General features: G+C 48.0%; 1 protein-coding gene across 1 annotated transcript; it reads left to right on the top strand.

Annotated features, from left to right (window-relative positions):
• The first annotated feature begins 8,313 nt into the window (after positions 1 to 8,313).
• FOXJ1 (forkhead box J1) lies at positions 8,314 to 18,548 on the top strand. The gene is made up of 3 exons (XM_048818176.2): positions 8,314 to 8,491; positions 9,736 to 10,323; positions 14,490 to 18,548. Exons 2-3 carry the CDS (start codon positions 9,790 to 9,792, stop codon positions 15,303 to 15,305), a joined length of 1,350 nt encoding a protein of 449 aa, XP_048674133.1. The 5' UTR covers positions 8,314 to 8,491; positions 9,736 to 9,789; the 3' UTR covers positions 15,306 to 18,548.
• The last annotated feature ends 656 nt before the right edge of the window (positions 18,549 to 19,204 follow it).

Genomic DNA, 19,204 nt, shown 5'->3' with positions numbered 1-19,204 from the left:
TTCTCCCGCAGTTCCCAAGGGGCCCACTGAGAAGCCCGAGGGCAGTGCAGACAGGGGATGCCAGGAATCATTTGAGTCTTTGTTATAGTCCCTACCTGAAATAGCCCTCAATAAAAACCACTGCAGCAATCGACAGTAGTAGTCGTAGTAGCTTTTGGGGAGTTGGAGCCTTTTGGCCCATTGCTGTAGAATACGACAGACAGCTGAACCAATAGCAGACAGAACCCTCCCCGCTTTTCTTCCCCTCGCTCTGTTTTCTCTGTGCAACAGCTGTGTGTCAGGTGTGGGCTGAGCGTGGTGGACCCCACCTTTCTGGGGCCTCGGCTCTTTCCCGCAGGAGGAGAAAGGCGAAAGGAGAAAAACCCGATGAGCTGCATGTCTGAGCTTCTCACTGTGCAGAGCCCAGAATGATCCTTGGAGCGGAACGCGGGTGGCACGATCCCCACCTGCAACTGCAGAGTGATTCTATTCCTGCGGGTGCATGCCCCAGGGTGGGGGGCATGTACATCCCTATATACGCACCGGGGCACTTGGCAAAGGCCGTGGTGCACTATGTACTTATTGCTGCATGATTCTAACAGTGAATAAACTTGTTTACATGGGAGGAATCGTGGGTTATGTTTGCACAGGGAAGGGGTCCATTTCCTTGACGGTTTTCTGGTCCATTTTTACCTTTTCTAAGGTGCCAGGCCAGGGCTCAGCCAGTGCTACTGATGCTTCCTCTGTGTAAAGAGCTCTTATCCCTTTAGGCTCTGGAAATGTGCTGAACAGCTGCAAGTTCCACCCAAGCCAATGGGAGCTGCAGGTGTTTGGAATCTGGCCCTTAAGATACAGCTTCCATGTTGCACTTCTCTGGCAGAATTTCTCCTTGTCCTGAGCAACCAGCTAAGGGGGCTAGGGCGGGGATCTGCAGTCTCTCCAAAAGCTAAAGATTCTGCCAGACGGGGGCACCCCAAAGCACACAAATTGTAACTTGTAGTGCTGGGCAGCCTGTCCCATTGGTGCAGGTTAAGGCCAACGATGACCAGCTGCAGGGTAATGTGGTAAACTCAGTTTCTGTTCCTCTCTCAGGAAGGATCCCAGTGTGGGAACTATGGCTTTGGGTTTGAATTTTAAAATCAAGTGGATCTCTAGGTCTGTTGAGGGCCGTCCTGGGGCTCCTGGCAAGTTGCCATGGTAGCCCTCTCTCACCTGGTCAATTTTTGCCCTGCCCCATGCTCTCCACCCTTTCCATCAAGCTCTAGGGCAGATTTCCTGTTCTAACCAGTGAGACAACACTTCAGCCTTTCCTTGGTGGAGACTCACTGGAGCCCAGTCTGGGCAGCCATACCAGGGCTGGGTGCTGGCTGGAAATCAAGAGTCTTATCATTGAGCAGATGTAAAGGCCAGGCCTGGCTCAGTTGTAACATAGACAAGGTGACCTAGTCAGGGGTTTTCCACCTTATCTGCTCAAGGATGCTCAGGTCTCCTGCCTTCCGCTGCTAGTGTATGTCCAGAGAGACTGGGGAGAGGTTACCGGGCCAGATTCCTTGGCTGCAACATTCTCTCTGTGGAGTGCAGGGAGCCAGTTTAGCAGCCATTGTTTATTCTGCTCTGCAGGTCAGAACTGAAGTGCCATATAGTAATTACAGGGTAATAAGGGGAGGGCAGGAGGGTCTGGGTCCTCAGGTCAGTCAGAAAGGAAAGCAAGAGAGAGAAGGCAGGCTCTCCCTAGTTCTGCTACATGTTCCCCAAATGCACCACTTAGATGGTTGGGTCATATTCCACACTTGCTTACACCAGTGGAGTAATTCCACTTCAGTTGGTGGAGTAACTCCAGATTTGCCCTGTTGTATGGCCCACTGGATAATGAAACTTTTTATTGCTGGAAGGAAAAGCTAGCCCGTTCAGGGGAACCTGAGTGTTTCTGCTTCCCAGCATCCCTACATTACACGCTGGCACCGGGGTAAGTGGAAGGACAACAACGTACGTTATGTGCAAACCTATGATGGCTACGTTACACGCTTACCAAGGCTTTCTCTCTCCTGGCTAAAAAGGGGACATAAAGAACTCTTGGGGCCTGTTCTACCAGGAGCATGGAGAGTGGGAGTCCTGGTGCATTGCAGGGGAAGTTTTCCTGGACTAGGAAGGAACGAAGGTGTCTTTGCTCTTTGCCTTTTCTGACAACCCAGTTCTGGAAGAGAGTGTCCATTAAGTTTAACAGAGACCTTTAAACCAGCTGAGCCTGTCTGAGCCACCCAGGGAGCTGCAGAACAGCAGTGAAGAAACAGGGAAATGGAGCACCGCCTAACGTACTCACATGAAGTGACTGCTTAAGCTGGTAGTATAGGGTGATTCCTGACTTTACCTTTAGCTTATTGCTATAAACTGAACACGTGAATGAATCTGGGTGGCCAGGTGGGCTAATGTATTGTAGCAACCTTCCCCTAGGAGAGACATGGGTTCACATTCACTTTGGCAGCATTATAGTAATTCCTACTGGGGAACTCTGCCCACCTGATGGGCATTTGGTGCTCAGGAGAAGTCCAGGTGAGATCCTTTGGAAGAGCCATTTGGGTGGCCAGCATTACACTAGCAGGGTAGTTTGCAGGCAAGTGTCAGGCAGGCCGGCAGAGCTTTCCAGGGGAAGCTTACATGACCCCTTGCCACAAGTGAAGAGACACTCATCCTAGCCATTTCTAATGGAGTGGTTCTCCAGTTTTGGGCCATGACCCACCAGAGATTGGGAAAGTCCTTCTTGAGGGGTCAAAGAACAAAACATTTTGAGCTGCCAACAATGGGTGACCGAGAGGTTTGGAGGAGACCTGGTTCCCTGGGGGTGGGGGATCTAACTGTTAGAGTACTTAAATGGGGAAAGTTGAAGAACGTCCTCACTAGCCCTTAGCTCAACTCCTCGGGATGTGCAGCACTGTCTTGATTGTGCTTATGTCTCCAGGAGCAGGGTCCTAGTGCTACCATCCATTCACAGATGCACTTGCCGGCCCTCTTCACTCACTGCTCAGCCTAATTAACCTAGATCTTCATCTGTCATAAACTTGCAAAGAAAGGAAACCAGTTCCAAATCTTGCTTCAAGCATGTTCTTGGTGCTTAAAAGTATGTTTAATGAAAGGTATCGCACATCTATTAAGGGCCAAAAATCTTCTCTCAGTGACACTGAAGGAAATTCAGAATAACTTTACTGACTTCAGCTGAGTTCTCCAGATTTACAGGGTGCAGTTGAAAGCAGGCTTGGGCCCTTGTATCTCAGCCAGGTCGCCAGCCAGACAAAACCTGCACAAGCCAGTTTTTCAAGCACCTTTCTGTGTGTGGGCAAAGACGTTTGGCATTATAAAGACACAGGGAGCATGAATAGGGATGTTTTGCTCGCCCTTTTCTTAGCTGTGACGATCAGAAAGCTCAGATAAGGAAGAAACTCCTTCCCCTGTAAGCTCTGAATGGTTTCTCTTCCTAGCGATGAAATGGATCTAGAGGTTTTGGTGTAGGCTGACCAGACAGCAAGTGTCAAAAATCAGGACAGGAGTTGGGGGGTAATAGGTGCCTATGTGAGAAAAGGACCCAAAAATTCAGGCTGTTCCTATAAAATCGGGGCATCTGGTCACCCTATTTTGGTTGGAGCATCTGGTACAATGCTGTTCAGCAAGGCAGAATGCAGCTGATCCGTGATGACTCAGCTGCTGGGTCTGCCTACAGGTCTGGGTCACTGAGAGAATGTAGCGATCGGTTACAATCAGCAGGTGGCATGCATTAGTCAGAAACATGGCTGAGGATTAGTCAGGACAAATGGCCCCACATTCTTGCACTACATTATTCACTTCTCACTGACCCAGAGGAGAGAGGGGATGCAAAAAAAGGAGTTTTATAAAGGGTGGGGGAAGAGCAAAAAAGAGGTGGAGAGCCCACAACGAAGGCTGTGATCAACTCTAAGTAAAGTACAACTGATGAAAGAAAACAAATGGAATGATTCTGTGAGTGTAGGACGGGGAGTTTGATGCCAATGAGTAATTAATAAACCATACTTTGCATGTCTATAGCACCTTCCATCCATGGATTGCAAAGCACTGTAAAGGAACTGATGGATGTTACTTAGATTGTAAGCTCTTTGGGGCAGCGACCCCCCCGGAGCGGGGGTGTTTGTTCAGCGCCTAGCACAAAGGGGCCTTGGTCCATAACTGGGATGTCTAGAGATTACTGCAATACAAATAAACAAATACTGATCATCACAATATCCCTGTGAAGTAGGTCTGTATTATTATCCCACGCCTGGGGAAACTGAGGCTAGGAGTGAGTAAGTGACTTGCTCCAGGGTCACCCAGAAAGCCTGTGCTAGATGAAAGACTAGAGACTAGATTCCTTCAATTCCCAGTCTTGCCCTGTTGCTTGAATGCCATATTATGGGGCGGGGGGTGGGGCGGGGGGAGAGAGTGAGCTAATCAGTCTGGCATCAACATTGCGTCTCCTTTTAAAGCTGGGCATATTATGTTAAAAGGGAAATGCTGATTATCATGCCCCACAGGAATGGATTTCCTCTCTGTAGATCTCGGAGACTGGGGAACAATCACATCAGGGCCAAATCTGGAGAGGCTGGCTCATGATTTAACTTTCTTTGACTCAGGTGAGTTCCCGTTAACTTCAGTGGAAGTTTCCCCTCCGTACCTCCGTACGGATGGATCTGATGCAGGGTAAGGGCGACAGGATTTCCCCTGTAATGACTGGCTGGGAATCCCCAGGAGGCAAGGCTGCCCCTTACTCAGGGCTCATCTTCACATACGGCGCTGCCGGGGCACAGCTGCAGCGCTTTAATAGAGATGCTACTATGCTTGGCATAGTCCACCTCCCCGAGAGGAGAGCTCTCCAGTCAACTTAGCGCTGTCTGCGGGGGCATTGGGTGGGTATAACTACATTGCTCGGGGAGGGTGGTGGATTTTTCACACCCCTGAGGGACATAATGATACTGATGTAAGTTTGTAGTGTAGACCAGGCCTAACAAACCCACCTGATCTCTGGAAGTTTAAGGGCCTCCCTGATTCCTAGTGAAGAAGCACAAGAAATTAGGGTTCTTTATGGGGGAGCAGGTACATCCTGAGTGGCACCCAGGGGTGTTGTGCTGGAAGCACAAAGGAGCAAGGAGAAAAGCGACATCTTATTTAAGGAAGGCCCCATATCATACCCCATCCTGGGTGGTTCTGTGAGCTCTACCGTGCCTCGACTCCCTGCTTGCTGACCACGAGGCAGTTGCTGTGGTGAAGCTCTCGGGTTGTCTCTGATGGATCCAGGGAGGAAAATCATTTTCTGTAGGATTTGCATTAAGTATAAAGCAGCCACTCGCAGGCTCTCTTCCAGTCCATGTGATGCCCACCCTGCTGTCAGAGATACATTCCCTGTGTGGCACAGGACACTTCAGCTGGTTATTATTAAAACCCCAGAGAGAGATTTTGCTTAAGCACACAAACCTCCGTTCCAAATTGTGTACAAACTTGAAAATGTTTAGCAGGGTGTCTTGGCTGTCCATGTGCTTGGTAACTGCCTAGATGCCACAAGAAAGGACTGAGGGTTTGTGGGAGCTCCCAAAATCGATTCAGTAGTGAGGTGCATAAACAAAGCACTTTATTGATCACTTCTGCACTGCCTGCCTGTGTCTGTGTTCACTTTCCTCCCACACACAGTGATGGCACAGTAGGAGCGTTAGTGTAGACAGGGCTGCAGGTTCTAACCCCTGTCTTGTCTAACCCTACTCGGAGCAGCTCTAAGGTGACACAGAGGTTAGAACACCCACAGCTGCTAGTGCTTTGTTCACACTGGAGCACCCCCTTTTGCTAGCATTGGTAGAGCTGGATCAACAGGTGCAAAGGTGGGAAATTTTAGGGAATGCGGGAATGGAGAAAACAGAAAAGATTTAAGAGCATCCACATGAGGTGGTGGAATCTCCATCATTGGAAGTTTTTAAGAGCAGGTTCGACAAACACCTGTCAGGAATGGTCTAGATAATACTCCGTCCTGCCATGAGTGCAGGGGACTGGACACATGCGGTGATTCTACCAGCATTGGCATAACACCCAAAGCCCCGCCCCAGCAATGCACGTGTTGTGCTCACTGGAAAACCTGAGCTGGATTCTCTGCTGGGTCGCCTCCCCGTTGCTGGTCCAGAGTCCTGGGCGTGAATCTGGAGGGGATGGTCCTAGGCTATCGCAAGGTGCTCTTTCAAAAGTCAGTAGTGAAGACACACCCTTAGCTGCTGCTCTCGGGTTGTTCATGGGCTGCTTTGGAGGCTTGGGGCACCAGAGCTGTTATCCCACAGGAATACTTTATTTGGAGAATCAAAGGATGAAAGTAAATTTACGTTACCCTGATTTTCCTGCTTTATTTTTCACACTAGGGCAGCACCCTAGGTGTCCTGGGGCAAACCCCCAACTGTCTGCCTGGTATTTTGCAACCTGCCCAGTGGGCTTGTGTAACGCAATGGGCAGGGTGGGTCAAGACCCCCCTGTGCCAGACCTGCAGATGGTGTGAGGCAGTTACAGCCCCAGCAGAGCAGCAGCACGTGCTTTTAGCTCTGCAGGCTCTCTGTGCGTCAGCCAAGATAAGAGCCGTCACATCTGTATGTGTTGGGCCCAACCCATCCCTGGTGTGACTCCGTGGCACATAGCTGGCGAGGACGCATTGTACGATGCTGTTGCATGGAAGTTGCTATGCAAACCCCAGTGGTACAGTATTGGGGTGGTGGTTCTCCGGTTTCAGGAAGAGAGCAGAAGCTGCTGATCACTATCACGTGGCAAGGGGTGGCCGGCAAATATCAGCACTGACCGGCCGGCATCTCTGCAGTGATTCAGTAAACTTCCTTGACACAGCTCAGGAGCTGAAGGAAAACCAGGGCTACACAGTCTCAGCTCTTCCCTCCCCTTCCAGTCCTTCACTGGGCTGGGCTGGAGGGGAGTTTTGTTTACCCCTTTCGCTTCCCCCATGGTGCGGTCCAGTTGCAGCGCTGAGATGACTGCTTAACAGGGATTTGGGCTGCCAGAAGTGTGTGGCCATATTGCCATCCCATTGGAGGCTGGGCCCAGACACAGAGCTGAGAGCGAACAACCCTTGCATGCTAAACTCCACCTCAGAGCTCCCGCTAACCTGGGGCAGTGCTGGGCTTTGGGGCACTTTTCCTCCTCAGGGAGGCGTCTCCCACTGACCCATCTTGGCTGTACCAGGGGAATGTGCTGTGGAGGGCACTATGCTTTCCTCTCTTGAGCGGGAGTTATTTTTCATTAAGGACTCTTAGAATAACTGGCTTGTGGGGGCAGGGAGTCATTATAGAGGAATGTGACTGTAACCGTCTTAATTAAAGCACCGAAGAACCCAGCAGTCCCTTTGACTGAGGGGTCTGTCAGCCCCTCGCTCCCCTTCAGCTTTCCCCCTGAGCTAATGACTTCAGGTTACACACAGAGGTCACAGCTTCATAGAGCCCCGGCAGGTAAGTGGAAAAGGGGCCCGTTTCCTCCCAGATGCCAACTCCACTGACTGCAACCGGGCTGCCGCAGGGGTGAACTGGGCCTCCAAATGCTTAGCAGCAGCATGAAAGGCTTTCTCTTAATTCCTCCTACAGCCAGGAGAGAGCCCCGGGAACGGCAGGGACCCCTACGCAGGGATGCTCCCCCTGGCTCCTCATCCTCTCCCAGCAGCAGAGAGGGTAGGCAATTGGAAAGGAGCCCTCTTCCATGGGCAGCAAGAAGAGGCTGGTAAATGGAGTTTAACTGGGCAGAGAGGATCCCAAAATTTGTCCCAAGCGAACAGAGAGTCGAGGGTTTAAACCATCCCCTTCTTTTCAGGGCATCGATCATTCTGGTTGTCAAGTTGGGGAGGTTTTGGCAGCTGTTTCTTTAGCCTCCCAATGAATAATAGGCACCTGTGAGCTATTTCAACTGGACTTTAATTTGTCCTAAGGAAACTCAGAGCAGTAATCCCACCTGGCCCCTCTTTTGCGGCTACCACACCTAAATCAGTGGACGGCGACCCCCCACATACCAGCTCCATCCCTTTAGAAAACAAACCGGGCCCAGTCTTAGCTGGGGATTTAGATGGGTGTTCTTTCCTCGCCTCCAGATGTGAAACATTCAGGTCTGCGAACAACAACTTACTAGGGAAAGGGGGAGAGGAAAGAGGGGGAAGAAGAAAAGAAAAAGTTTGTCCAAACGGCCGGCCGAATTGCAGATGAAACTGGCAAGTGACTGCGCTCTCCATGGAGATCAGTGGGCCAATAACAAGGATGGAAGCTGTTTATAGGGGCGGAGTGTCTCCATAGCATCCAGCGAAGCCTTTTTGAGCAGCTACTTAATGACAGTCATTCTGCTGCTTACAAATCACTGCAGCTCTGCAATAAAGGAGCGCTGGCAGAGCTTTGGGTAATAATTTATCCAAGGGGGGAAAAGTAGAAATTCCCTTTTTTCCAGAACATTCCTGCTGAGCTGTGAACTTTGGGAGCCGTGGGACTTTGATAAGGATCAGGTAAGGACCCCAGAAATATTGAGTGAGTTCGGTTTTGTGGCAAATGCATTTAGCTTTATTTCTGCAGCCCAGAACATTGGAAAGTGCAGATATTTTTTTCTGCTGCTGAAGGTGTCATACCGGCTACGCTAATCAAGGCCGTAAGTAAGAGCATTTATTTGAAAGTTAATGGGTAACTATGCCATAGTTTTGCGGGGTTTTTTACTTGCAGGTATATTTAGACAGAACATTCCTTTTTTCACAACGCACAACAGTATTCTACAATTTTAATGGTTTGGTGCAGTAACACCTCATATTTTTGTTTAGTTTTGCACCTTTTTGTGTGTTTAAAGAGAGGGTGACCTCTGTTGCAAACCTTCACTTGCTGGGAGTTCCTGGATTGTTACATTTGTTTGTTAATTTAGAATCTCCAGCATTTTATCTGAGCTATTTAACAGCTACATTATCCAAATAAGACACCAGCAGAATTTACAATTACGTCTGGCTGTTAGCTTGGCACAGAGGAGATGCTACACACCTCTTTGGCCTGAAATAACACTTGTATTCTAATCGTGACTGCATTTCTCTTTGGAAGAAATACACAGTTATGGTTGCCAAAGCAGTCAAAGGGATTTAGATGCATCTTCCATTAAAATTAATAGATGCTATACCTCTAAATCCCCTGGGTTGCTATAAATATCTTTATACACCTGTTGTTTTTCAAAGATGGCAGGGCCCTGCATAAAGAGAAAAATGAAATGCAACAAGGAAATGGAAGTTAGTAATCTAAGAAATACTCAGGGCACTTTGACAAATGCAGGAGGCTATTATTTTGGTTTGTCGCCCATGGAATTAAAGTCCACCAAGAAAAGTGTTAGCACCCAGAAGGAGGTACAAGTCTCTGGTTTGGTGTAATGCTCCCATGGTAATTCGAATACAGTGTCAATAGCATCAGAGCTGCTTGGATTCTGGTGATTCAGAAGATAGCTGCTGTAAATGGCACAAGTGAACTCCATCTGCCTTGTGTGGGAGGCTGGATGGAGAAGGGAGACTCAGCCATCCCTGGTGTGACTTCGATGTCATCTGCAGAGGCACACCAGGCATAAACGGAGCCAGGGTCTTTGTGAGCATTAGGTTGAAAACCCACAAGTACTCCTTTTCTTTTTGCGAATACAGACTAACACGGCTGTTACTCTGAAACCTGTTGACTATTGTGAGTTGCCTGTTTGTCAGGGATCTTGAATCTCTTCATGTTGTTCTTGCAGGATCGTCCCTTTCCCCCTTCCTTCCCCCACCTCGGTTCACCCCACACCTCCTGAATGTTGGACCTGCCCATTCTGGCCTCCCCAGACATGGCTGACAGCTGGTTGAACCTGCAGTCAGAGGAAGAAAGAGGGCAGGAAAACAGCATGGGGGACTCTGCGAACCTGGACGACAGTCTGACCAGCCTACAGTGGCTGCAAGAGTTTTCCATCATCAATGCCAACGTGGGCAAGTCTTCCTCTTCTCCCAGCAGCTCGGACCCTCACGGCTACCATAAGATCCCTGGCTCTGCTGCTCCTTGCTCCCCCTTGGCTGCTGACCCAGCTTGCATTGGGATGCCCCACACCCCCGGCAAGCCCATATCATCTTCCACCTCCAGGACTACTCACCTGGGGATGGGCATGCAGGCCCAGCCCTTGGAAGACATAGATTACAAGACCAACCCCCATGTGAAGCCCCCTTACTCCTATGCGACGCTCATCTGCATGGCCATGGAAGCCAGCAAGAAAACCAAAATCACCCTTTCGGCCATCTACAAATGGATTACAGACAACTTCTGCTACTTCAGACACGCTGACCCCACCTGGCAGGTAGGGATCCCAAAGAGCCACCGTTCCTCCCTCTCTGCATCTGTCCCTAAAGATACGCATGTGCAGTATGCTGGTTGGGTTGGGGCGGACTTGCCCTAGCTGATCAGACACTGCAGTAATGGTGCCAGTAGAAGAACTTGGGGAAATAGATGAAGTCAGGTATTCCTCAAGAGCTGCTGGTGGTCCCGCTCCAAATTGGCCCAGAGCAGTACAAGAAGGAGCAATGGACACCGTGTTCCAACATTGTGCATCTAGCATCCATTGCATGTGTTTACAGGAGCATCAGGAGCTGTGCTGCCAATTCTAAATGGTTCTGCAGAAGTGGGAGTCTTCTGTTGATATATTAACATTGGCAGCAGACCTTCTAATGGTGGCACTCATGGCAGCAGTTCTTTTCTTTTCTTTTTCTTTTCTTTTTCTTCAGGATCCAATTAATGACTTTTGGTGTGTTTCCTGCCCAGGTCTTTTGCCTTGAGTGAACATTCTCTAGCACACAGAAGCTGCTGTAAACGGGACCATAGCCCAGTATAAACAGGAATTTACCCTTGTCAAAGTTAGCGATTATCTATCACTCCTCCAGTGCTGGACAGAGGCTGAGATTGGCGACAAAAGGACAAATTCTCCTCTGTTACATCAGCACAATTCAGTGGTGCTGCACCAGTGTAATGGAGAAGAGAATTTGGCTCGGAGAGCACAGAAAGGAGAAGAGGGACGGGGGAAAGAAAAAGACAGTGGAGGAGAGGGGATGAGTCTGGGGAACAATGACAAAGAGAGGATGGAAAAACAGGGAGAACGAGCTGAAGGGAGAGGGGAAGGGAGATTGTATCTGATGTGTTTAACTTCTGTATCAGGATCAGAGACCCACGGGAGGCTCCCCTATTCCAGAGATTAGAAACCCAACAGTGCCTTGAAGGGTGGCTTTGACCAGGCGAGCTATTGGCTACAGTGAGATGGCCATTATCCTGCGATAGGCCACTGCCATTTTGATGATACTGAAAGGTACAAATTCTGCAGTAAGCAGTTGAAACTCCTCCCTGCTGCTTGCCGGCGCTCCCGTTGGGAGGCATCTCTATCCCTGAGCACCACCTCCTTGTTCTCTTCAGACATAGGAGCTGGCAGCCCTAAAACTGAGGACTCATTTCTTCAATCCCCTGGTGGATTAGTGAATTCATCAGATCTCTGAGCCAGCAATTTCTACAGCCGCAAAGGAAAAGATCTAGGGGAAGGGTTAATACCTTAATGTAAAAAATCCCTGATCAGCAGTGTTTAGATCAGCAAACACTGTTCCTTTCCAACGTATAGTACAATGGAAAGCTGTGCCCCCTTTCAGTACAGAGCCGTGTACCCTACAGGGGCTTGTGGAGTGAGAGGGAAAATTTCATCATTGTGATGAGAGCCCTGAGCCTCAGTGTTCCTTTGTCTTGCCTTTCTTCTGCCAATGGAAAAACGTGTCCAGGGCCAGCTTCCTTTGCCTTCTGTTCAAAGGACGAACAACTTCCCTAGATTGCTGGAGATCATCATAACAAAGATAATGCTAAGTAACACCCTGTGCTCCTTTCAAGACTGAACCCTAAACTGGCTGCAGCCTGGGAGTTAACCTGAAGATGTTCCCCAAGCTGGTGGGGGTAATCACTGGACCAGGTTCATCTCTGGTCACAAAGCCACCTTAGGCCCCCTAGGGAACGTATTCAACACAAGGACCTTCCCCACATACACTGGCTCCATGCTCTCCCCTCCTTGGAACTCCTGGCACAGGAGGTGTTCCAACGATGCGTCATGGGTAGGAGGAGGCGTGGCCAGGGTGTTCCCACCCCTGGTTAATCCCAGGCTGCTGCATGGGCCATATTGGCCATGGCAGGCAGGGTGCCAATTGAGTCTCACCTACGCTAGAGACTGAGCCGGCCCTGGCAACCCCAGGATAGGAGAGGGTCAAGCTCTGCAGCAGCACAGGGGTGAATCAGGTCCATCAAACACGGGTTCCCATGGCAGTGGGCACTGGCCAGCCACAGATGAAATGGCTGCAAAATCCAGTTTCCACGGTTCAGCTGCCTGCTTACCTCGTTAATGTGCCAGCTCCTTCCGGCTGTCGACCGTCCTTTTAAGAACTTTGAGAACAAGGAGACCAGACCTGCCCTGCTCAGGACATGACTCCAAAATTGTTCTGGGTTTAAACAAAATCAGTCTGACAAAACAAGGAGTTGCACCCAGGTGGAGGTTAGCTCAGCCTGGCAGCAGCCATGGAACCATGACTAGATCAACTAGTGCCCACTGTCTCCCCTTCAACCTCACCCGCTCTAAACCCAGGTGAATCCTGGGCATCTCCAACCCCCACCTTATGCTTGTGATAGCTCCCCAATCTCCATACCAGGTTGGCACATGCACTGCGAAATTGGAGGGGGCAGCAGTAACTGGTTCACTTATTCTGTAAATTGGGAGCAGTTCCACTGGAGCCGGCAGGGTCACACTCATGGTATGAGTGCTGGCAGAGAACAGGCACAAAGGCTGTGAGTGCCAGCGATTGAGGGAAACTCACCTAGATAAAGAACCGCCACAGATGAGAGTTCTTGTCGGTTTACATCACCTAGAATTAGCATGTCAATGTTCTTGGGCACTGGGGAATACACAAGAGCAGGCAAGTAGGAGGCAAGTGGTAGGTAATATTTTGACTTCTCCTCTGAATTCTGGATAGTTACCATATTTTCAATTAAATGCGTTTATAAACAAAAAAAGTTCTCAATCCCTCTCTGCAAAGATGCAGGTGGTTAGATTGCTTGTTGTAGGGAGGAATGATAAATATGCAAACTGGCTGGGTAATAATCAACTGTAGGCAAGCCAGGCTGAGTGAAATTTGGGGGTGGGGATGGAGGATTTGGCTTGGAATTCTCTGACCTTTGTAAAATTTCATTAAACAGTAAATTCTGAATCCCTGGAGTCTGGAATGTTTGCTGGATTTCCCCCCCCCCCCTCTTTCCTATTCTCCCACTGTAGCTGTGTTCTCATCCCTCTACCCCAATTTCTGTAAGTGGAGACAGACTCAAAAGGTCATGCCACCCATATGCTGGGGGAGATGGATAGATTCCTGTGGGAGCTGCATGCTTTGGAGAGGAGCCAACTTGCCCAGGGAGTTTCAGCCTGGAGGAGGGGTGTTGGTTTTCTGTAGTTTTCTTTTTTTTTTTTTTTTTTGTAAGGGCTCCAGGCATTCAAGCTTTGTTTTTGCTATCCGGCAATACGGATTATGGATGAATAAGCATAAAGATATCCAGGCAACATTAAAAAAAAAAAAAGCCCTTCACCATATCCAATCTCTTTACACCCTCTTGGCTTTGTATAGTGTAACACAGCGTTATTTACCCAATAACTGAGTTTCCTTTCTGATTATGCACATCGCTCTCGACATTCATGTTTTTCAGAGCAGCTCAACGGGAAGCAGAAAGTTCCTTTTCTTTTTCCATTTTTGCAGCTGTTTTGGTTTGTGTTTAGGAAGATACAGACAGTGATTTCATACCAAGCTTTCCTAAGCCTTACGGACAAATTCAGCAATGGTGCTCGAAATGGGAGCAATTAATGGGGGGTGCAAATCCAATGTAAATGGGTGTCCGTGGCCAAGGCCAGCCCCATGTGCAATCGGTTCCTAGTCAGAGTAGGAATAACCAGCACGTGGGCCTGTGCATTGAGGGCATTTCTGAAGAAGGGAGCACACATGCCTAGGTGGGATCTAGGTGCCGTGATGACACCAGAGGTAGAAGGGTATCTACACTTGGCTAATTTTGCTAAATCATTTCTCACTGTTGCTAACGCTGGCGCAGCACACACCCCATCCCGCCTTTCCATGGGAATGATCCAAATTCAAGAGAAAAGACTCCTGTTGAATTCAGTGGGCTCTGGATCAGGCCCCTTGGCTCTGGCTATTTTGGATCGGTTTGGAATGGAGGTGGCTGCCTCCACTTTGATACTTACATGGCTGGCCAAGGAGGTTTCTGCTCTGCCACACAACTCAGGATTTGGCCTGGGATGTGTTTTCCTGTTGCAGCCATCTCTGTTTTCTGATTGTTAGAAGCTCCCTGATGGTCCTATGTATCTTCACCCCACTGGAGGGGTTTATGTTTTGTAATGGATCATTTACAAAGTTGCACATGTCCAACCTCGCTGTTTTCTTTTGGGTTTAGAATTCCATCCGCCACAACCTATCCTTGAACAAGTGCTTCATCAAGGTGCCGCGAGAGAAGGACGAGCCGGGGAAAGGTGGGTTCTGGAAGATCGACCCTCAGTACGCAGACAGGCTCATGAATGGAGCCTTCAAGAAACGCAGGATGCCCCCTGTGCAGATCCACCCGGCCTTCACCAGCAGAGTCCAACAAGAAGCCGGGACTGCTGCCAACCAGGCAGCATCCTCTTGGTCCAATGACAGTGTCTTGAATGTCAACATGGAGTCACAGCAGCTGCTCAAAGAGTTTGAGGAAGTCACGAGTGATCAGAATTGGAACCCAGCAGATGGGAAAATGGGCCACAAACGTAAGCAGCCATTGCCCAAACGGATGCACAAGACAGCTCGCCTCTCTAGCTCCCCCTTGCTCACCCAGGAAGAACAGACAGAGCTTGGCTCATTGAAAGGTGACTTTGACTGGGAAGCTATCTTTGATACCACCTTGAATGGTGACTTCTCCACTTTCGAGGATCTGGAGCTCACACCTCCAATTAGCCCAATAACCAGAGATGTGGACTTGACAGTGCATGGAAGACACATTGACTGTCCACAGGAATGGTGCCCCGTTGGGCAGGATCAGGTCCTAACAGAATCCAACCAGAACAACTTAGACTTTGATGAAACCTTCATGGCCACTTCTTTCCTTCAGCATCCCTGGGATGAAGAGAGAAACGATTATCTCTCAAATTCGGTCAACATGGACCAGTTGTTTGAACTCAACGACTCTTCTTTGCCAACAGACATGAGTGACTGGAGCAGTATGGGATCTTTTTTATAAGAGGCCGCTGCCGGTTAGAAGGATCAAGTTAAACCCAGGTAGACTTTATCTATTAGCAAGATACTCCCATTGCTGCTGGAGATTACAAGGGACAAGATCTCTAAAAACAGGGACATCCACGTTGACTTTTATCAGCTGCAAAGTATGGTTATTCACAGAAACTCCAAAAGAAACTCAGAAGATTTGGCTGGATATATCTGTTAGCGACACATCAGGAGAAGTCTCTGCCTCTTGGGTTTCCCTAAGAGAAGAAATAATTACTTATTTTGGGACTCTGTTTTTTTAAAGAAATGTAGATTATCCTATGTTTTGTGGAAATGGAAGGAACATATGTTCCCTCTAGGACAAAGGAGAACAGTTGCTGAGTTACATGCAAGAGCTGAGATTTCCTGATGACTTTGGACATTGTAGACCATGTGCAATTTCCTTCTCGTTCTTCTCCATTTGACTCTCTCTCTCTCTCTCTTTTTTTTTTCTCTGTCCAGGGATATTCCCAGATATAACATGAGATAATTAAGTAGCAGGTAAATAAAAGTTCCTTCTGGGTTCTATAAATTCAACCTTCCTCCAGAATTGGGGCTAGGGAAGAAGATGAGATCTGTAAAATCAGATGCAAATCAGCAAGTCGCCCTCTTCAGATGTTTCTGTATAGTCTATTATATATAAATATATATCTATTCAAAGAAACTTATATTTTTAGCACAATCAGTAGAGTACCTTTTTGATGGGATGGCAGTGGAAACGGGGTTTTTTCTGTGCTGTATAAAGACTAATGTTAATTTTTCTGCAAATTAAAAATGAAGCGTGTCAGATGTTTATTGTAACAAAATATGCAAAGGAAAATTCCTACATCAGAAGCAATGAATTTCTTTAAGGATCAAGAAAAGGATCAAGACAGGAGAGAAGGAGAAGAGACTTGACTTTCTCCAGATTGTGCTCTTACTTATTTTTGTATCTTGAACTCCTTGCCTCGAGTCACGAGCGATTGTATTTGCTGTAAGGCCTAGAATGGTGTCACTGTGAACCTGCTACATTTCTGAATGATTGACAAAACAATGTACTATTTTCTGATCAGAAACTGTGAACCGAAAGCATCCCCTTCATCAGCCTGTATGTCAGGCTCTGAACAGCCTTTGTGATGATCCAGGAGACAAATCAAGTGATGGGTGATTAAGGACCAAGCCTTCTCCCTCAGTGAGACAGCTGTGATCAAACATTGCTTTCTTTTGGAATTGTTATGTTGGGGTTTCCCATGCAGGGGGATGCTCCCCAGCTCTTGGTGATTTTGTATTTTATTTAAACGAATGTTCTTGTATGGGACTAATGAAAAATGAAATCTGGATCCGGGGCTCGGTCAGGGAGTAAGAGGCCAAAGACTGTGTATGCAACAAACATTAGTTATGAACAAAAGCAGAGTTTAGAATCCCTTCTCTGCCTTACCGAATGTGTCCCCTTTACTCTGCTCGTCTCCTAAAGCAATAATCAGTATGAGCACTTACCATCTCCAACCCGCTGCACAAAGGTTAACCAGCTAATTCTCACAGCACCCCTGCAAGGTAAGTATTATTACCCCCTTTTACAGATGGGGGTGACAAGGCAGGGATCAATTAACTGATTTGCCCAAGGCCTAACAGCACAGCCTCGCTCCCAGTCCTGTGACCATACTGCCTCTTAAAGGTGTGAAGGGGATGCCGGCAGGCTAAAGGTTTCTCCAAAGCAGGTAGAAAATATCCTGGTGTTTTTCAGTGCCTGGAAAGGCAGAGCAAGGAGAAGCAAAGTACCTGACTCCTTTCTCGAGACTTAACAACTTGGGACCAGAGCCTCAGCTGGTGAAAATTGCCGTAGCTCTACTGACTTCAACAGAGCTACGCTGATTTACCTGTCGAAGATCTACCCCCTAATTGGTTTGCTAATGGGAGTGTGGACAGGTGTCTGTGAAATATGCATAGGCAGCAAAGAAATATTATGGTAGTTAAAAATAAAAAATCTTGCTCAAACTTGAATTCAAGCTCTAGAGAATCAGATTCTAAGCCTCTCTGTTGGTACAGGCAAATATAGTTAACGTAACGTAGCTGCTAGTTCGCAGAAAGAAGAAGTTACTTTGGAGTGTGTTAGACTTGTTGAAAAACATAAAACTATAAACTTTTTTTTGTTTGTTTGTTTAGAAACTATAGTAAGAATTTAGGAACCTTGATGTGAGCAAACTAACTTAGCTGGAGTCTAGTTGTCGTTTTAAAAAAACAGCCTGATTTAATGCTGGAAAAGACAACCCTTGTATTAACTAATGAATTAACTTGCATTCAAGGTCACAGAGGTCGGAAATGCAATGCATTGCATATGGGTTTTCAGGTACATAGGGCTAGATCCTCAGCTGGTGCAAATCGGCCTAGCTCCATTGAGGTCAATGGAGCGACTCACGCTTACCGCAGCAGAGGATGTTCACCCATTGATCTCCATACAGGTGGCTGCTGGAGTGGGGTGGAACTCTTAGGATGTGTCTACACTTCAATAAGAGACCTGTGGCACAACCGTGGCTGGCCCAGGTCCACTGGCTTGGGCTCAGGTTGTGGGGCTAAATATTGCAGCAGGAGCCCAGACTCTGAAACCCCATGGGGCGGATGGGGCTCAGAGCCTGGGCTCCAGCCCAAGCCTGAACATCCACACTACAATTTTTAGCCCCACAGCAAGAGCCCTGCAAGCCCAAGTCGATTAACCTGGGCTCTGAGACTCATTGGCATGAGATTTTTCTTGCAGTGTAGATGTAACCTTAGGGTCCATGGTTTAGACAATGCTCCCCTGGGTCTGGCGGACAATCAAAAGATACCAGCTGCAATGACTGCCAAATGGCTCCAGAGGGTTGGTCCCACTAGTCCTCCATAAAATGAGGAAGTAGGGTTGGAATTTTAACCATCTCACATACTCAGTGAACAACCTCCAAAAAACCTCAGCAAAAACTAATGGGGGTGTCCTCCACCAGCCTGCACTGTTTCGAGAGCTGGCTGCATTTCCACCCAGTGAGACATAGCTGCATGGCTTCCATCTCCATTCCAAGGCTACTGGTGATCAGACTGGGCCTAGTCCAGTGTTTTGTTTCTTTTTTGTAATGCTTCATTTTTTTTTGTTTCTTTCTCCTGTTTCGGGGCCTGTTTCATACAGATGCTGGAAGAACTGCAAAGATAAGTGTGCAATTTAACCTTTTTCATGGAAAGCTATTTACAATTAAAAAACATGTCCAATGAAAAACTGGTTTTGCCTCCTTGTTTCCCTAAAGCACTGACCTTGAGTCTCTTTCTGTCCACTACTTATATGGCCCCCATTTACCATGGCAGCCGAACCCCTCACAATATTTTTAATGCATTTACCCTCACAGCATTCCTGGAAGGTTGGTCAGTGGTTGTCTTCATTGTATAGATGGGGAATGGTGGCATAGAGAGGCTAAGTAACTTGCCCAAGGTAAGACCGAATGTCTGTGGTGGAGTAGGGACTTCAACTCTGGTTTCCCAAGTCCAGAGAGTGCCCTAACCGCTGGATCATTTTTCTTCTCTTTTCATGGAGGCATAAGATTTTTAGGGATGGGAGAAGTACACCATCTGAGGGGTCAAGATGTAAAATGCAATATTATTATTATTTATTTCTACTACAGTAACTAGGGGTCATGGAAGTAGGGGTCACCCAATGAAATTAATAGGCAGCAAGTTTAAAACAAACAAAAGGTAGTATTTTTCACACAACGCACGGTCAACTTGTGGAACTCCTTGCCAGAGGATGTTGTGAAGGCCAAAACCATAACAGGGGTCAAAAAAGAACTATATAAGTTCATGGAGGATAGGTCCATCAATGGCTATTAGCCAGGATGGGCAGGGATGGTGTCCCTAGCCTCTCTTTGCCAGAAGCTGGGA

This window comes from Caretta caretta, chromosome 14, assembly GCF_965140235.1.
Source record: "Caretta caretta isolate rCarCar2 chromosome 14, rCarCar1.hap1, whole genome shotgun sequence".
Lineage (NCBI taxonomy): Eukaryota > Metazoa > Chordata > Testudines > Cheloniidae > Caretta > Caretta caretta.
This window is presented reverse-complemented; position numbering and strand designations above follow the sequence as displayed.